This window comes from Corvus kubaryi, unplaced genomic scaffold (assembly GCF_017639235.1).
Source record: "Corvus kubaryi isolate FWS band 111438036 unplaced genomic scaffold, C.kubaryi_AGA036_p1.0 37387, whole genome shotgun sequence".
NCBI classification, from domain to species: Eukaryota; Metazoa; Chordata; class Aves; order Passeriformes; family Corvidae; genus Corvus; species Corvus kubaryi.
Genome location: NW_024581129.1, coordinates 1,964,013 through 1,981,680, shown reverse-complemented (window position 1 = coordinate 1,981,680; position 17,668 = coordinate 1,964,013). Strand labels below are relative to the sequence as shown.

The 17,668-nt window shown below is 38.5% G+C and overlaps 1 protein-coding gene across 4 annotated transcripts; it reads right to left on the bottom strand.

Annotated features, from left to right (window-relative positions):
- Window positions 1–585: 585 nt before the first annotated feature.
- Window positions 586–17,600, bottom strand: LOC121668749 (transmembrane protein 180-like). Of its 4 annotated transcripts, none has more exons than XM_042036801.1 (7): window positions 17,340–17,437; window positions 14,016–14,194; window positions 12,538–13,272; window positions 9,420–9,574; window positions 7,887–7,970; window positions 6,699–6,842; window positions 586–1,720 (listed from the first exon to the last, which is right to left on the bottom strand). In XM_042036801.1, exons 2-7 carry the CDS (start codon window positions 14,166–14,168, stop codon window positions 1,588–1,590), a joined length of 1,404 nt encoding a protein of 467 aa, XP_041892735.1. In that variant the 5' UTR covers window positions 14,169–14,194; window positions 17,340–17,437; the 3' UTR covers window positions 586–1,587. The 4 variants fall into 4 exon arrangements, with proteins under 4 accessions (XP_041892735.1, XP_041892734.1, XP_041892736.1 ...); XM_042036800.1 differs by lacking the exon at window positions 17,340–17,437 and adding an exon at window positions 15,794–17,121; XM_042036802.1 differs by lacking the exon at window positions 17,340–17,437 and adding an exon at window positions 15,794–17,121 and having other exon boundaries at window positions 586–1,717.
- Window positions 17,601–17,668: the final 68 nt, after the last annotated feature.

Sequence of the window (17,668 nt, the reverse complement as noted above, 5' to 3'; positions counted from 1 at the left end):
CTTCTTGCATTTTAACATAAATCTTCATATTCCTATCAAAGGATTCATTTGGATTTCTAAATATTTAATGATGCTCTCCCACTTTTTCACGCATCGCCTTGAAAGGACTTCAGACTTCAAAAAAGGTAAGGAAATATGTTATTTCTACTCTGCAAATGTAAAAAATCAGGCACAAATGAATGTTTTTTTCAACTCTGGTATTTCAAATCTCAAACATCTTCGTTAAACTATGCTAGTGTCCACCAAAATGCAGAGCCATTTCTCACACTCCTTTCTTTTCCAAGTTCCCTGTCACAGTAAATGTAGAGCCTTGAAAATAAGCTGGCCCAGCCCTTTAGAACTGGAATCTGCACAATGCTCTTGTACTTTCAAGTGGCACTCCCTAAGAAAGGTGCTACTAAAACTGTGTTTGCCCAGGCAAAACAAAATACAAAAATGCAGTGATTATATTATGCTAAAGGTATTATCATGGCACAATTACACCGTGAAAATACTGAAGGAAGAATAATATTGATTGAATGGGAGTACTGTAAACATGCTAATGTCTTATCATTACAACATGTGAAATGAAGAGAGGACTCCACGTTTCTGAAATTTTGTCAAAACCCTTTATTTTATAAAAATCACAGGATCCATTTAAAAGGTTGACTGAATACATTCTGGTAGGAATGAATTAGAAATTAACTAACTTTAACTTGATGATTCAGAAATCAACTTCAATTGTCACACACCAAATGAGTTTGCCAACATAACACCACTGAACAGGTAGAGCTTGGTTTAGTAACTGTGTGTGCTTAGATTTGTCCAAGAGCTGAACCCTACATCCACAGACTAATGCTCTCCTTGCCACAATGACATTCTGTAGGAAGCACTAACAATATGATACCTTCAAAACTATTTTCCCATTAAAGCCAGAAAACTGCACTGACCTTCCACCAACCAGAGACACTCAAAAAGCCAGTGAGGACTTATGGAGCTTTTTCCATATTCAGCAACACTGAACAGCATTTTAATCTTTTTCTTCTTTAGCCTTGCACAGACTTTCACAGGGTAGTTAATTACTCTTGGCACTTCCTGTGGCAGCTGTCAGATTTGTCTTGAGACTGGCCAGCTAGACACCATCTAAATTTTCCTCTTCATCTCCCTGCCATCCGTGAGGGATGTCCACCAGGATCTTCCAGATTAACTTCAGAGATCTGCCATTTTATCAGTATGCCGAAATTAATCCACCAGTAAGCTTAAGAAAATACAGTTCCCTGGAATTCCAGGTGCTGGGTTGGGATTCCTTTCCCTGATCTGCCATATCCTTTCTTCAAATGAGTTATTAGGAGTCATTAGATACCAGAAATTACTTTAAATAAAGTAATTAAGGATAAAACCTATTAATGGAAAGCAACCGAACTAGGAAAACTCTGTGTAGGCTCAGCATTAGGGCTGATGTGACTTAGAGCCTACAGAGACTGCAAATGCAGCCCTCCTGAAACAGCTCAAACTGTGTTTCAGCTTGCAATTTTGCTTTCTGACATGAAAAACTTACTGAACTCTTCTGTGGTTCAGCAGGAGATGCACCGACCACTGGGTGCATATTCAGTGTAGAGCTGCCACGTGGCTGTTCTGGATGGAAAAGGGAGTCCAGGTCAGGATCTGCAGGACTGCAATGCAGAGTGGAACCAGACACACCAGGTAGAACATGGCATCGTGGAGATCTAAAAAAGACCTGCTGAAACAAATGAGAACACAGCTTTCAGTGTGAAGATTAACATCCATGGTCACTAAACAAGTTATTTTTAAAGCATTCCCATTATATACACAGAGACATGCTACTGTACAGTCAATTCTAAATAAAAGAAATATAAATATCTTGTGTATTTTCTAATTCTGCATACGAATATGTATTTTACGTTGCTTTCTCTAGCTGGGAGGAATTCAGACAATTAGCACACAAAGAGTTAATTTTAATACACCGTAGGCAATCTAAGAAATCCTGCTCACTACTTTCCTGCTCATCTGCATTATGTAATACAGAAATCAATTTAAGCAAATTTCATCCAATTATAGAACAGAGCATCTGAAAAGCTTTAGTAAGACTGAAAAATCTGGAAGAGAAAGAAAAGCAGAAAATGGAAGCAAACATTTTAACATGAAATTCATTTATTAAAGTTGAAATCTGTGCTACTAACTATCCACATAGTGTGTTGTTTTAGCTGCTGAGTGCTAGATAGAAGTTATGATAATTGCACAAAATTCAGGTGTGGTTTCAAGGGCTGTTTGAAATATCAAGCCTTATTTTATTTCGTTTTAACAAATGATTACAAGATAATATAAGCCATAAAAAGAATACATGTGAAATTAACACTCATTTTCATTTTTTCTAATGAATGCATGGCATTTCCTCATGTAAATCTTCTCTAATGAAAAAGAAATAAAAGCATCAGCAAATATGAATCAAAAAAGAAAATACAGGAATTAAATGAGCTCCCTTTTATGAGCAGTATGGTTTCTGACAGCTCAAAGCATGCATTTTGGCATTCATCTAGTAGCTGGAATCATTATCTACTTGCATTTTGTTAATTATGGGATTCTAATTACTTAAATATCAGGAAAGTCAACTCAAGCTGAGAAACAGCCCCTAAGTGAACTTTCTCTCCATGAGGCAGTTTATGTTATTTTCTAATTTTTCTCCTTAGCATTCAGGGATGAGATAAGAGACTCGCAGAACAGCTATGGACATGATCCAAAAAACCTGAAATCTGTGAATAAACCCCCAAACCTCAAGCAGGTTTTTGAGTAAAACCTAAAAGCTCCTCTGAATCATGAAAGAATCAACTCATGTCTCACTCGATTTAACAGAAAAAATGTTTGCAACCTCCAACACAGCCCAGATCCCGTCCTTAGTGCAGACACAGGCTCATAAACGAGCACAGTTTATCTCAAGTCATGTACATGCTAATGCTACATAAGAAAACAAAAGCCCACAGGCTCACAAGCGAATCACTTAATCACTCAGGCAATTGCATTTATGACTGGAAGTGTTCACTAGCAGGCCACTGGTCCATAGCCAATGTTTATTGGCAGTGACAATAATTTACCATTTGGAGTTGTTTACTGGCCTCTATCCAAATGCATTTCCAGTGCACCTACAAGGGAAGGAGCCCACATCATGCACAGCTCTGGCACAACTGCCCCCAGGGACTGCAGGAGCAGTGCCAGCAGGGAGGCCACAGACACATTACTTAACCACCTAACGATGAGAACAGGACTCAGACACAGTTAACAGGATGCTGGGGCTTGCATTTGGCCTGTTGTGCACACTAAAGAGGATTGCAGCTTTCAGTACTAACATTATTCTGTCTTTACACAAAGAGCATCTGCAAAGTTACTCATACTCTGCAATCCTAATTGTTCACTGGAACAATGCTGATTTAAGAAAATAACATTACCTGTTGTACTGTAAAACCTTAAGTTATTGCAAGAATTATGAAAAAATATCTATAATACACGAAACAAGGAATGGTGAAATATTTCATTAAGGGACTGGGATAAATCAAGAGCAGAGCTTGGATTTTATCATGAATACAGCTGAACAAGTACCTTCAGAAATTTCCACATCTATGTTTCTTTTTGCACACACAGGAATAAAACATACAATGTTTCCCTAAAGAGCCCTAAAATCCCTCTGAACAGAATGTCATGTAGTTCAGTAATTTAATATGAAAGCATTAACAGTTTAAAGTGCCTTCAATAAATAATGAAGAGTTGCTGCCAAATAACTTCGTTCTGAAGAATGAATTTGAAAAGCACTTTCAAGAGAAGCTGCTGGTAGTTGCAGTGGCTCTCCAGAAGAGGGAGGTTTTAAACTAGGCATTTTTTCTGTAGCAAAGAATAAAAAGAATCAAGCCAAACTAAAAAAAAACCAAACAAGAACAAAAACCATCTCAAGCCATACAGGGCAGGTACTGCTTTGCTATGATGATGGAAGAAAGGAATAATCAAGACACCCCATTCTGCAAAGTACTGCTCAAATTTTAAGGATATTAAAAAACACTTTCCCTGACAAAGTGCTGAACTTCTGTGTAGTGACCACATTTCCTAAGGACGTGGCACAATGTGTGAGCAGAGGGGAAGGATCCCCTGTGAGCTGCTGGCAGTACTTTGTCTAACGCAGCCCCAGGTACCATTCCAGCCCATTTCTCCAGCTTGCTGAGATGCCCTGGGATGGTGGTGTGACCCTCTGTGTACCTGCCACAGCCTCAGCTTTGTGTCATCCCCAGACTTCCTGAGGGTCCATCCTGCCCCATCATCCTGGTGATTAAGGAATGCAGCCCAGACAGGCAATATCCACTGCCTTCCCCTGCCCACCAGGCAAGTCATTTAACTGTGGAAGTTTATCGAGTTGGTCAAGCATCACTTCCCCTTGGTGGAGCCATGCTGGCTATTACTGATGATTTTATTGTCCTTACTGTGCCTGGAGGTTTCCAGGATTAGCTGCTCCATCATTGTTGCTACGGTTTAACTTTCAGTTCAAGAAAAAGTAATAATTATTAATAAAGTAAGTTATTAAAAAATAACTTAGAACACAGCAAACAGTGTATAGACTGCATATTCTGCCTTCTCCCAGTAAACAACATTGCTGGAAACTCTTAAGACATATTTATTCAGGGCCCAAACATTTTGTTAACGCAGAGTAAGGGTCCTCTGTACAATCTTCACAAATCACTGCCACTACACCTAATAAAGCAAATGCTTTCCTAAACACTTAATAGATATTGCCAGCTTTGGAGAAGGAGGAACAACAGAGCTGAGATTGTATTGGCATGGCTCATAATACTTCATTTTCTGCAATTCACATGTGTGAAATGCTTTTTCCCCCCCCAAAACAGTTTGAGCCTATTTTAAACAATCTCTTGTATTTAATTTCTGTTTGTCCCCAAACAACTTTGTCCTAGTGCAAGAGTATTTTAACTGTCTGCCTATGGCTGAAATACAAGATCAGCCAATAGGTTTTTAATATATATAAGTAATTTTAGCTCAGTCAATGGTCTGAGTACATTGCCAAGGGCAAACTGACTCCCTAGAAACAACTTTGAGTTTTCTGGTCTTGGTGGATTGTGTATCAACCCTGTACTCCATCTGCAAGCAAAGGACATCCCATTCACACACTACATATACAGGAAACACAGGCAAACTGCTTCATATCTAAGAAATTATTTTTTGAAAGGATGGGCAAAAGAAATACTAAATAATATATTTCAGGTGCTCTGATTCACTTATCTCAGCTTTGTAAGTTTTATGCTGTTCCTGGCCCTAGTGAAATAAACAAAATTTCAGCATGACTCAAGTGAACAAACAGACTTTATAGCTTGAGCATTCCAAGTATTTCAAATCTGTATATAATAAATTTATTGTTGCTATAGTCCAGGGGCTACTTACCAGGGAAAAAAGATTCATGACTACTGTGATTTAAAATCCATCCACAAAGGGATCATTTCTCTGATTGAAAGGGATCAGAACTGCAGTTTTTATGTTTCAAATCTGAATTTCTCTGAATCATCAAGATGAATATATTCAGCCCTCTCATATCCACATCCAGTTCAACCTACTGCTCTTCCGCAAAAATCATTCATCTTATTTGACATTATAATGAGGTTCATGTCCTCTTCACATCATCTCACTGGCTATCTACAGAATGCATTAAAACAAGCTGTTCTCACACACAGCCTCAAACTTAAGCTGCCTTTGCTTCTGTCTGGATGCATTTCTGAAGACCACCTGTTGTTCTTTTATGTCATGCTTGTCCTCACATATTTTTTTAGAAAATTCCTCAAATACAAAATGTTCTCCTAACCTTAGGTGACACATAAGCAGAGCTTTCTCCCTCAGGAGCTATCTCCACAGAAGTTCATATACAATTGTGTTTCCCTATTTCTTGAGGTTTTTACTAAAAATTTAGGAGAGCTATGTAGTTCTCAGGATATTCATGTTGTTCCCTCAAGTAAATCCCAATCAGGATTTTTCCGTTTAGCCCTGACTTCAGTTGTTCCTTACGTTGCCACTTCCTCCTGATGGGTCATAAATACAGCCGGTGACCCTTTCAGTGTGGTTATTCCCCATTAATTTGTTTTTATAAAAGTCCACACATGTCCAACTAACCAGCAACCACAGCTTTATGCTGTATTAAGGTCTCCAGGGACTGCAATGAAATCATTAGCATTAGAATGGTAAGTAGTATTGGAGCCAAGATTATACACTCCTACTCGAGGCAAATTCCCTCCCTCCAGTGACCATACTGCTTTCTCTCAATCAAAAAATGGATCTTATTAACATTGTATATTATATATTTAAGGAAGTAGGTTTATGAGGTAAACAAAATGCAGAAGCCAGGACAACATGGATCTTAATAAGAGCTACTAGGTGATCTCAAACTTTTTTTTTATTTTTTTGCAAAAAAACAGGAGCTGGTCATCTACTTTGCTTTCCAAAATTAGGCAGATATCCTCATGTATATTGTTTAATAAATGATTTACTCTTTAAAAAACATTTGTACTTCTACACAGACAAAAACAACTGATAAGTATTTTTAAAGTGTGTATGTTTTTGAAGTTCAGTTGATGCAAACTAATTGCTGATCAATTTGCCTTTTAGATTACAGAGCATTTCACATTATTTTCTAAGATTTAAAGTATCTCTTTTGAACTCACCTTATATCAGGATGACCAGGTACATTATTCAAGTTGTAATATCCATAATGATTTAGTATTGTAACCACAACCATTGGAGCCAAAGATTGGGCAGGCTTGGTAAATAAAGCATTGGTACCAAAAACCATAGAGGAAAGTGGTAATCTAAAATATTTGGGGAAAAACCAAATTAATGCACAACACAAACTTATTAGTGTATTAATTACAATCGTGATTTTAAAAAGCTTGAAATCCTGTTAATATGCAAATGCTAAAAATCATGACCCTTAGCTTTATCTAGTTCACACATTATAGCAAACAGATCTATTAGCACAATGAAATTTGAATTCATTTGGAAATTAAAGGTTACAAACCTCTGAGGGGTGCATATAAATATATATATATATTAAAAAAAAAATATATATATATATATGCACACATATATATACACACACAGAGCTTGGCCCCAGTTCTGAAGTGACTAGTACTCAAATTCAGCTTTGTGCACTTTGAGTAATTACTGAAGTTAAATTAGACTGAACAGTGCATGGAGAATTAATACAACTTAAGATTTTGCATGCATAGGCCAGAAAATGAGGCAAATTTTTCCTCATGAAAGCAACAGATCTCCCCTTTGAGGGGCAAGTTCTTTAACAGGGCTGAACCTGCACTTACATAACCACTGATGGAACCAACAGGAAGTTATGTGCACTTTGATAAAAATCCAAAAGATCAGTGAGTTGCAATATGCTATTCTGCAGCAGGTTTTATCACTTTTATTTCAGGGAGATAATGGAACCAGTTACACTTTGAACTTTGCACTTTAGCTAGCATAGGCAAAGCTTTCTTAACACCTTTTCCATCTTAAAAAGGCCTTATTCAGAAAATTCATACATGATTATAGATGCATCGAGTTACAAAATAATTCAATTGAAGCTAACAAAAATAAAGCCACAAAAATTGGAAGGACTTGGCTTATATTATAGAATGATAAAAACTAGAGATGACCTAATAATCTAAGTGACTCTACTGAAGTAACTGCAGGAAACTTGAGTAAAGTTCTGATCTTTACTTATGCTAAGTTGCTCTCCCAAAAAGTGCTTCTGTATCAAGGACCCCAGATCATTTACTGTCTTTACTTTGACATAATTTATTACCAAAGGGGGAACAAGGCAAACAGCATGTGTAAAAAAAACCAGACTGACATACCTCCTCTTGTGCTTTATTAAATCTGCATCGACAATATCTGCCAAAGGCAAATTGAACAAGCTAAATGAAGCTTGCACAATTACCCTGAAGAAAAACAAAATATTGAAGATGTTCATAGTTCTTATATTCACTTTCATAATGAAATTGTAACTGACATTCTAACACAAACACATCAACATTGATATTCTGCAAACACACAAAGCTGAGATGTCTTTAAAACTTGGTGATCTATCTGAAAGCATTGCTAGATCTGTTCTTAGTTGAGAAGTAGAGATCAAGATGCAAACCTAAAAGTGGGGGGTTTCCTGCTTTTTTTTCCTGGACATTGGTGTATAAGGTCATGAACACTTTCACAATAAATTTACATTATCAGTAAATGTCATTTAAAATGATCAGGAGAAAAGAAACACCTCAGAAAAAGGAGAAACTGAAGATTTGCTCTTGAATCTGGAAAAGACATGATCACATGGAAGATAAACTTCAAGATGGAAGAATTAGAAAGAATAGCTTACATGCATTCCTATATATGTATTTACAGTGTATATAGCTGTATATAGATATGCATTTAAACACACACATAAAAAAGCTGATTCTTAACAAATAGCTAAATGAAACAAACTCAAGTATTACAATTTCTGTGTCTTATTAAATTTTGGGTGTGATGAGCTTTTACTAACAAGATACTTTGAACAACTAGCACTTCAAACATACAGTCTTTAGGTACCTTAGATTTTTTTTTCTTGGAGAAATCAAAATACATCTTCATCATTTAAAACATGCAGATAATGAAATTCAATTTATTGTTCACACAATTCAGTGTTAGAGTAGCCCATGACTGCAATACTGAAAATAAAAATGAAAACAGGGTGGGGAGAGAAAGAGAAAGAAAAGAAGGGCAGGAAAGAACATGTAGAAAGACAGCAATGAAAAAGAACATGAGGAAATAAAAACAAACTGCTATAACACTATGCTGATACAAACAATTCTTTATCTTTAAATAAGATTCCCACGTATCATTATATGCTTATGTGAAAATACTACTTCTTGGCATCTTACTACTGAGCACCAGTGGAAATGTGACTCAGTGCTGGTTACCCAAGAGACACCTGAGATACCCAGATTTGTCTGCAGTGCAGCACACAAGTGGTCCTGCAATACAGGGTGAGGTCTGAGCTTTCGAGCAAACTGACTCTGGGGAGTTCCTCTGCTGAGCTCTTCCATGTCTAGTAGAAAATATGAGATTCTCCTTCACTTGAATCTCAGGTTAAAGTGACTGAAGGCATGTGCCTGCAAAACGTAATTCCTCTGTATTTTAAAGCTTTTCCTTTCTAAGCATAAATTAAAAGCTGAAACAAAATAAAATAAAAGCTGGGGGGAAAAAAGCTGTTATCTGGAGTTTCAACTTTTCTGACAAGTGAAACAGAATGAAAACCATGAAAGCAGAGGCAGAATCTTCATGGTAATGAAATCAAGTGTGTGGTCTGTTAGAAATATTTCAGTTGTGTCTATGAACAGGGGAGTGTATTTACTTACATGTTTGTTGTGACATAAAATGCCAACAGGTAATAGTGTTCTTGCCCTAGAAGACACATGACAGCAGCAGCTACTCCTTCATAGTAAAAGGAAAACAAGATGATTCTGTAATAACCAAACTTCTTCAACGAAGCATGACTGAGAAGAACAAGGCACTGAAAAGACAATATATACACATACAGGATGAAAAGATACAGTGTCTCAGCATTAGGAGAGCTATAAAACATGGGCCAGACATAAATTATTAATAGCCTTTAAAGAAAAAAACCTGACCAACAACCCTTTCTAAGAAGTTCAACAAAATAAAAAAATAGAAATTGAACAAAGAAACTGTCTACTGGCTCCTTCTATGCTACCTCTACCAGGTAGTCTCCTTTCACTCAAAAACTAGCCAGCTGAGAACTGCCATATCCTGAGGGAAATACTGTTTCCCACAGTGCCTAACTAATATTTAATGCTCATGATCTTTACTTTTGATATCCCTGAAAGTATTAGCTTTGCAGTATGATAACTGTAAATCAAGTATCTTGCCATTCAACTGCTGACAAGAAATATTTTCAGTAATTGCTTTTTCATTAATATTACTATTTTCATTGACATTTCTAGAAATCAAGCACGATTTTTAAGTTGGCAAAGCAAGCTCACCAAGACAGCTTTAACTAAGCAAGTGAGAGGCTTTACCAGCAAGCAGAGGAAGGCAGAAGCCAGTGCTTGTGCATGGCTGGGTTTTAATTTTGCCAATCTTGGCAAAAAGTAGATTCTGAGAATCAAGTGACTGGCAAACTCATGAAAATGATATTATGTGCTGACTATAGTATTAACAAACTAAGTTCTTCTACATTGTTCCTCACTTTCCACTTCCAATAGGACATTCTGTAATGAATTGTATCTTTTTATTATATGGGCCTTTGTCACCATCTACACGGTCCTCATCTCTGTCACAAATACACAAACTGTATAAAGATACAGGTTTTCTCCTCTCTTCTGTGTTACAGAGATGAACTGTGTAATATTCAGATGAAGAACAGGAAAGAATTTTCCTTGTACAATTGTTGCCACACTGAAGTGCTTTTTTAACATAACAAATAAAACCAAGATGCTACAGTCAGACAAAGATTACCATGGCAAATGCTATTGTAAAAAAGCTCAAGATTTCTACTTGATCAGGGAGGTAAAACAAATCTGGAAAGTTGGTATAAGAAAAACATCTTGTTATAAGATTAAAGCATACTCTTTGCTCCTGGCTGTTTTCAGGGATTTTGCTGAAAAGTGCCCCCACTAGAAATACTAAGGGATCATTAATGCCTGCTATTGTAAACATCATGTTCCTGTCTCCCTGTAATTGCAAAATAACCCTGTCTCAGGAAGTACTTATGACTTAGAAAATTCCTCACTACTTGCACATCTCTAAGACTTTGTAAGGAAAATACTAACAATGATGCAAATTAAAAGTTGTTTGCCTGTGTAACAGCAACATTTTCCTTGTGGGCAAGTTGTATTCCTCACATCCACTACTAAAAGGAACCTAAATCAGAAGCTGAATTCTAGTTTAGCAGAGGCCACTGAAGCAGAGTTCATAAAAAGGAGCTTTATTTTACAAGGGTCGGGTGTTTTTCCAGTAAGTGAAGTTCAGGACACTGCCATCAGAGAATTCTCTTATTATATCTTGAGCTCAAAGGGACAAAACCTGAGAAAAATAAGGTCACGGCAAACCCTCAACGGTTCAGTGACCTTGTAGACAAAGAGTCTCTGGGGAGCAGAGAGAGACTCATTTTCTGAAAGATTGGTCTTTTCACACTGTCACACTGATTTTATCAATAAAAGTGATTGCTACATATTAAATGTAAAATTATTTAAGCTTTCCTAACTTCTGTAGCTTCTCATTTATTTCCAGAGTTCATTATCTAATTTAATCAAAGTTCATTATCTTTCTAAGTTCATTATCATAGTCTGAGCTACAGGGGAAAAAAACCCAAAACCATTAAACCTGTGGTAAGAACAAAAGCTGAAATTAAAGACAGTTAGGAGTTATGGAATTAAAGATAGTTAGGAGTTATGGAACAGAAGGTACATTCAGGATCTGTATGTTTTACATGCAAAAGCCAAAATGGGAACTGAAATTGAGCCGTGAATTCCAGTTGCAATTGCATTTATCTTCTTATAGATACTACTTATCAAAACCCATTACAATTTAATGAATGTAGCAGCCTGATTCTGAGAAATTCTGAACACCATCAGCACCTATGATGAATGTCAGGATAGTCAGATTTTGAGTACCCTGACTTTCAACATTTAACAAGTAAACACAGAGAAAGTTCTAAAAGATCTAGAGAAAGAAGCTAGAAGGCAATGAACAGAGGAATATTTTGTTTACTGCAGACACATATGTTCACATTCTGTGGGGTATATTTTTGCTGCTTTTCTTGTTGTCACATATTACTCTTTAGGGTTCTCTTTCTCTTTTCAGTTCATCACTCCTCCCCCCATCCCTGACTGGGCTCTTAAAGGTATGTCTCTCTCCCCCATAAATATTTCTGAGCAAGAGATCAAACAACAAAATAAATGTATTATTCTCCAAAAGCAGCTTTTAGAGTTTTGTTTGGTTTCCATGGCTGAGATACCACATATTTCAACAATGCTTTTAATACCTTATAATTTTTTCTGGTATTTTGTGCAGCTTATTTCAGAAACTTCCTGAAGAAGAGCTCAGCCTTTCATTAGTAATATACAATATTACAAAACAAAGAAAAAAAGAATTCAGAATTCTGTAGATGTTGCTTTTAGAAATGTTTTATCTTGGCCATGTTTTTCATTCCTTTATGCTTAGGTATTATAAGCACTGTAGGATATGAAACATTCATTCCTTGCCTACTCATGTCTCACATTGTTTTAAACAGATACTCTACCAGCCTGCCTGTCTGCTCTCTCTACCTCTTACATTTGATCAGCCTGCACAGACGTACTTTCTTTTTCTAGAGCATTGGGGAGTGAGATTTATTACTCATTTTGGCCAATGCCTTATGCCAAATACAGCATTTTTTCAAGCGTTAAATGGATTCTGTGAACTATTAAAACACCAGGTTTTCATACTTAGAAATAAAAAAGTATGACTGCCTACCTGAGGACAAATAAAACCTGCTCCATACATGATACTTCTTACTGAGGAAGAAAGGACATCCTTAGGAATAAGATTATCTGCAAAGATCATCATAAAATTGTTGTAGAAGGCTAGGTGGAAGACTTGGAAGAAGTTCATTGTTACAAAACATAGAAAGTTCTTCTCTGTCATGATCTGTTTGGTCAATGAAACTACTGAGGCCAAGGAGAAAGCTCCATCACTGTTTTCCAGATTAGCATTCTCTGTATGGATTTCCCTCTGCTCATATTGACTCGTGCTGTATTTACCTGTGCAACACATACAAGCTGTTGCTAACGCTGCAATCAAAACAGTGAATGCCTGAAAATAGGCAAAGTTTTCCATATTATCTGAGATGAGACCACAAAAGAGAACACTTGTGGACCCAATTAACGTTGCCACTTGGTTGTACTTGATGAGCTGGAGCCTGCTCTCGTGCCGGGTGGAGCTCTCGGCGAAGAGCGCGCACTGCGCCAGGAGCACGAAGGTCAGCAAGGCGTCGAAGGCGCACAGCGAGACCACGAGGTGCAGGCCACTGAGCCAGTCCCCCTCCTCGTAGTGCCCCCAGGGGAACCAGGGCAGCAGGAAGGCCAGCCCATACAAAGGGGCTCCGTACAGAATGGAGAACTGGCGCCTTGCGCAGCACCTCAGCTTGGAGTTGTCCTGTATGTACCCAAACAGGGGGTCATTGATGGCATTCCAGACCATAAACACAACCTGCCACGAGCAAGGGAATGTGTCACTACTGTCACTCTTCTACAGAGGTTTACACAAACACAACAGATTTATTTAAAATAAATCTCTATTCAGACAATAAATAAATACATAGAAAAGCTACTCAGGTCAAAACAGACTCTAAAACAATGTCTTATTGGTATTTATAGGCTTATAGAAATCTTGAAAAAATAAGATGAATAAGTAGGTAGGTGACCAACTACATCTGAAATGAACTGTCTCTAAGACTTCACTCTTTCAAAACCTTATATATCTGGGCTTTCATCCTGCAAAGCTCAGATATTATTCTCACAGCAAGTTAATTCAAAACATGAGCTGGCCCATTACTTTCAGGAGACCATTTACAACAAGAGTTACTCATGTGGATAATGACTCGCAGGATAAATGCAGTATTTAAGTACTTAAACAGTCAGTCCATAGGAAAGCACTAATGTCAAACTTATCTATGGAGCTGAGGTGCAAGATCAGTTTAGAAAATTACTTCAAGCTATCAAAGGTAAAAATCTTTTCAGCAATTAAATCTGGAGATTTTTACTCTATAGACTGTAAATAATGTGGTTTATGTGTACGTTCCATTGCTTATGGATTACCTAAATTCAAAGATAATTTACTGTTAATTAACTGCAATGATTCCAAAATTAATCTGTCATTAAAAGAATCACTTTGTTGTAATAACACTGCTGCGTAGCACAACATGGTAATCAAACTATTCCATTGTTCAGTACCTGTGCTTCATGAAATGCTGCTTCTGAAATTTTGTATCGGTTTAGGAAAAGCTTAACGTAGTAGAAATTAAAAATACTGTTCATCATTCCAGCACCTAAGGTTGTCATGGAATATGCCAGCGCATTAGCATGAATTCCCCAAAGGATCTTCATCTTCCAAGAGTACAGCTCTCTTCTTCCTCAAGTTACAAAAGAGAATTACAACAATCAGTAGAATAATTTTCCAAATTAAAATAATATGGGGGATTTGCTTGTTTCAGAGGTGCAGAAATGGATTCTTACAGGAAAATTTTCCCATTCTTCCTTTTTTTTTAAAATCAGAAACACATTTTACTGAGTTGTTAGACACTGAGCCCAAAATAATAAGAAGTTATTAGGTGACATTTCTAAGTATAATCAGTGCTTAAAAGTCAATGGAACAAGTAGACAAAAATTTAAAAGAAACCCTTCCTAACTGATGCGTAGATTCCACTTAAAAACCTACTACTGCTAACACTCATCTTGGTGTAGAGTTCGAAGTAATTGTACACATTTTAGATCTTTCTTGCTAGCTATATATTCTTAAAATTATGGACTGTGTTGGAATAAAGTGACTCAACTCATATCCTTACGTATTCCATTGCAATGAATGTCAAATGCAGCGTGCAGGTAGGGGAGTATTTCTTTCAAAACAAATACCAAGTTTTGCCCTTCTGTTTTAAAATATTAATTGCTAAGAAGTCATGGAAGCAGTATTTTCACCTAATAAACCATGAAACAATCAAAACAAAACATCTTTTAATTAACATTTTCATGGTATGGAAGACTGCATGTAAATAAAACACAGCAAGTAACACACAGCATTTTACATATGCCCAAATAACAGAGATTCAGCCCAAGAATAAAGATTTCTTTAATCTATCAATGAATTCAGACAATGAATTTTTAAGATGCTGATCTTTTCCATCAATTACCTTAGCATGTTTGGTGTAAACTATGCCAAGAAAAGAGCCAGCTCCAGTAAACCTCTACTTTTTAAAGCTGTTTAATAGCTACCTAACAGTAGTCCTTGACCATACTTGATTCTATAATCCCAATACAAAAATACTGCCAGGTATCTGTTTTTAACTGAGACTTTATTCATTTTTACATCTGTTGAGGGAAGCTGTCTCCCATTAATTTGGATACTTCAAGTTCAAATTTTAGCCTTACTATGCAGAGCTTTACAACCTGCTTTATGTCAATAGTTCACACTTTGCTCCTCTGCATATTAACAGTTTTACCCTAAATGCAATTTTCATATATCCATCAAAATACTGCACCTGAATATCTGCTTGATCAGCAGCTCTATAAGCAGCTCCCTGAACTCCTCATAAAAATAACCATGGAAGAAACAGGAAATGAAAGCCAAGGCTGTTTCCAGCCTTCCTGTGGTTTACAAGGCGGCTGAAGAGAGGCTGCTGTGCAGGAAGGGAGGAACTTCCGAATCACCAGGCGAGGACCACGCAAAAGCCACAAATCAGGTAAGGACTGGGGAAGATGGAACAGGCAGCTTTTCCACCCCCCAACACGGAAAATGGAATGTTGAAGAATAGTAAGCGTGGATGCACTTCTGCACATATATGTAAGGTGCTGTGATACGAAACGAGACGCAAAGAGTAGGTAACCTCATTCTATAGCTAAGAAAAAGAACCAGCTGACAAACAACTGGAACCCTAGGATTTGTTTTTATTAAAGCCAATTTATTTCTAAGAATAGGACTGATTTTTTAAATACTTGAGAATTACCATGATATATACCTTCAAACTTGTTTTTCTACAGCCATAGAGACAATTCCATTTTCAGGGGACAAAATTTTGCATTTTTGCAGCAAGTTTGGTTTCACAATCTTTTACTGAGAAACCTACAATGAATAAAAAGGTTATTGAAAAGATGTCCAATTGAAGTATTTATTTTTAAAAATAAGTTTGATATTAATGTAAAAGTCATGACAGTATATTATTAGCAAGTGTCACATTTGCTTTTTCAAACCTTCACAAATATACTTAATGAAATTATTTATATAGTGGATATTAGGGTTTTGGAAAGGTAGATATTTCACCTCTATCTCTACCTGGAGCACCCTACACAGGTCTTCAAAATGGAGAATTGGGAGACTTTCATTTCCTTCAAATTCCATAAGCACCAAGAATAAAAGTGCTTCACACTAACATTACCAGCAAACAGTCACTTCTCAAATCATGTTTGACTCGATTCCTTCCGACACAAATAAAAATGGCCCTCTCAGTTCAGAAAATCTGAAAGAAGGTATTTGAAATTTCATCAACAAAAATCTTCTAACAATGCACAAACTGGCCTCTGGTACCATGACTAATTGTATTTGTGCAGGGCCTGACACAACTCTACCCTAATTGGTACATCTGGTTCTGCACCTTGTTTATGGAATAGGTTCAATTAGAAGTTGAGGTACCACACTTCCTTCCCCAGATGTTCCCTTTAATAGCACTACAATGAAATCATGCATGAGCATTCCCTCCCTCTTAATAGTCAGCCTTTATATTGAGTATGTAAAAGCACGGGTGCACATTTTGTGACTCACAGAAGGCAAATCGGTTTCAGCAATGTCTAGTGGTTACAACTGTGTTAATACACAGAGGCCAAAAGAACAGGCTGTTCGGGCCACTGAGATGCAGTGTGACATTACCTGCGTTTCTCCCAGAGCGGGATGACAATTGCTAAAGGAAACTAGAACACGAGTCTAAAGAAGAAAAGTGTATTCCAAGAGATAATAGCAAATGTTGCCTGAGGCACACTAGCTGACATCCTGCCCTGCCGTTCTGGGTCCCAAACCGCTGTGCCATGCCCACAGCCCTGACAGACTGGTTGGACACACGTATCTTCCTCATCCTTCTGACGTGACTTGCACCACATTAAGAGTGAAGTCAGAATAAACGCGCTGCTAGTCCCGAGGGTAGCACTGAGGGGAAATGCTCAGGGGCTGCTCACAGAGGCAGCCGGGCTGCGGCACCGGCGGTGCCCGCTCGCCGGGCCCGCGCTGCGGGGCTGCCCCGGCGCTGCGCTCCCGCCAGCCGGGGGCTCGGGGAGCTCGCACGACTGCACCTTTGGAAGGGCTCATCTGCTAAGAACAGGGAAGTTACGCTCGTTTTCCTCAGCAGGTCCCCGGACAGGAACACGGCTCCCTCCGCTTTGTGCGGAAGACAGCCGAGAGCGAGCGGCGGCCGCCCGAGCGAGGTGAGCGGAGGGAGCCAGCCCTTTTCGGACTGACCCTGCACGCTCCCCTCTCCGCCCTCCGCTCCCACACTCCGGCGGGGAGGCCACTCGCACCTGGGCACCACGCCGGGTCCCTCCTCACGGGCTCTTCCCTCAGCGCTCCCAACGCGGGGCAACTACGAGCCCCCGGCTTTCCCTACGCCAGGTCGCCCTGCCCCATCCCGGGCCGTGCCAGTCCTGCTCCGCCACGAGCCGCAGCAGACACCTTCAGCCACCGCTCCCCGCCATCAACGCCCCAGAGCGCCGGCGACCACCGCCCCTTCCACAGGCACCGACCCACCTCTTCTGTCGAGAGGCTGCGCACCGCGGGGCGGGGCGGGGCACGGCTCCCCCGGGCCCACCCTCCCTTCGCTCTTATTGGCCGCTCGGTATGAATTCACCTT

What these genes read in the sequence shown, in the direction of transcription:
- LOC121668749 (XM_042036801.1), bottom strand. Translation starts at nt 14,168, where the DNA reads ATGAAGATCCTTTGGGGAATTCATGCTAATGCGCTGGCATATTCCATG. An exon ending in TTAATAAAGCACAAGAGGAG is followed by an intron (nt 6,843 to 7,886) that starts GTATGTCAGTCT and finishes CAAATATTTTAG; the next exon opens with ATTACCACTTTCCTCTATGG. An exon ending in CCTGGTCATCCTGATATAAG is followed by an intron (nt 1,721 to 6,698) that starts GTGAGTTCAAAA and finishes CATTTGTTTCAG; the next exon opens with CAGGTCTTTTTTAGATCTCC.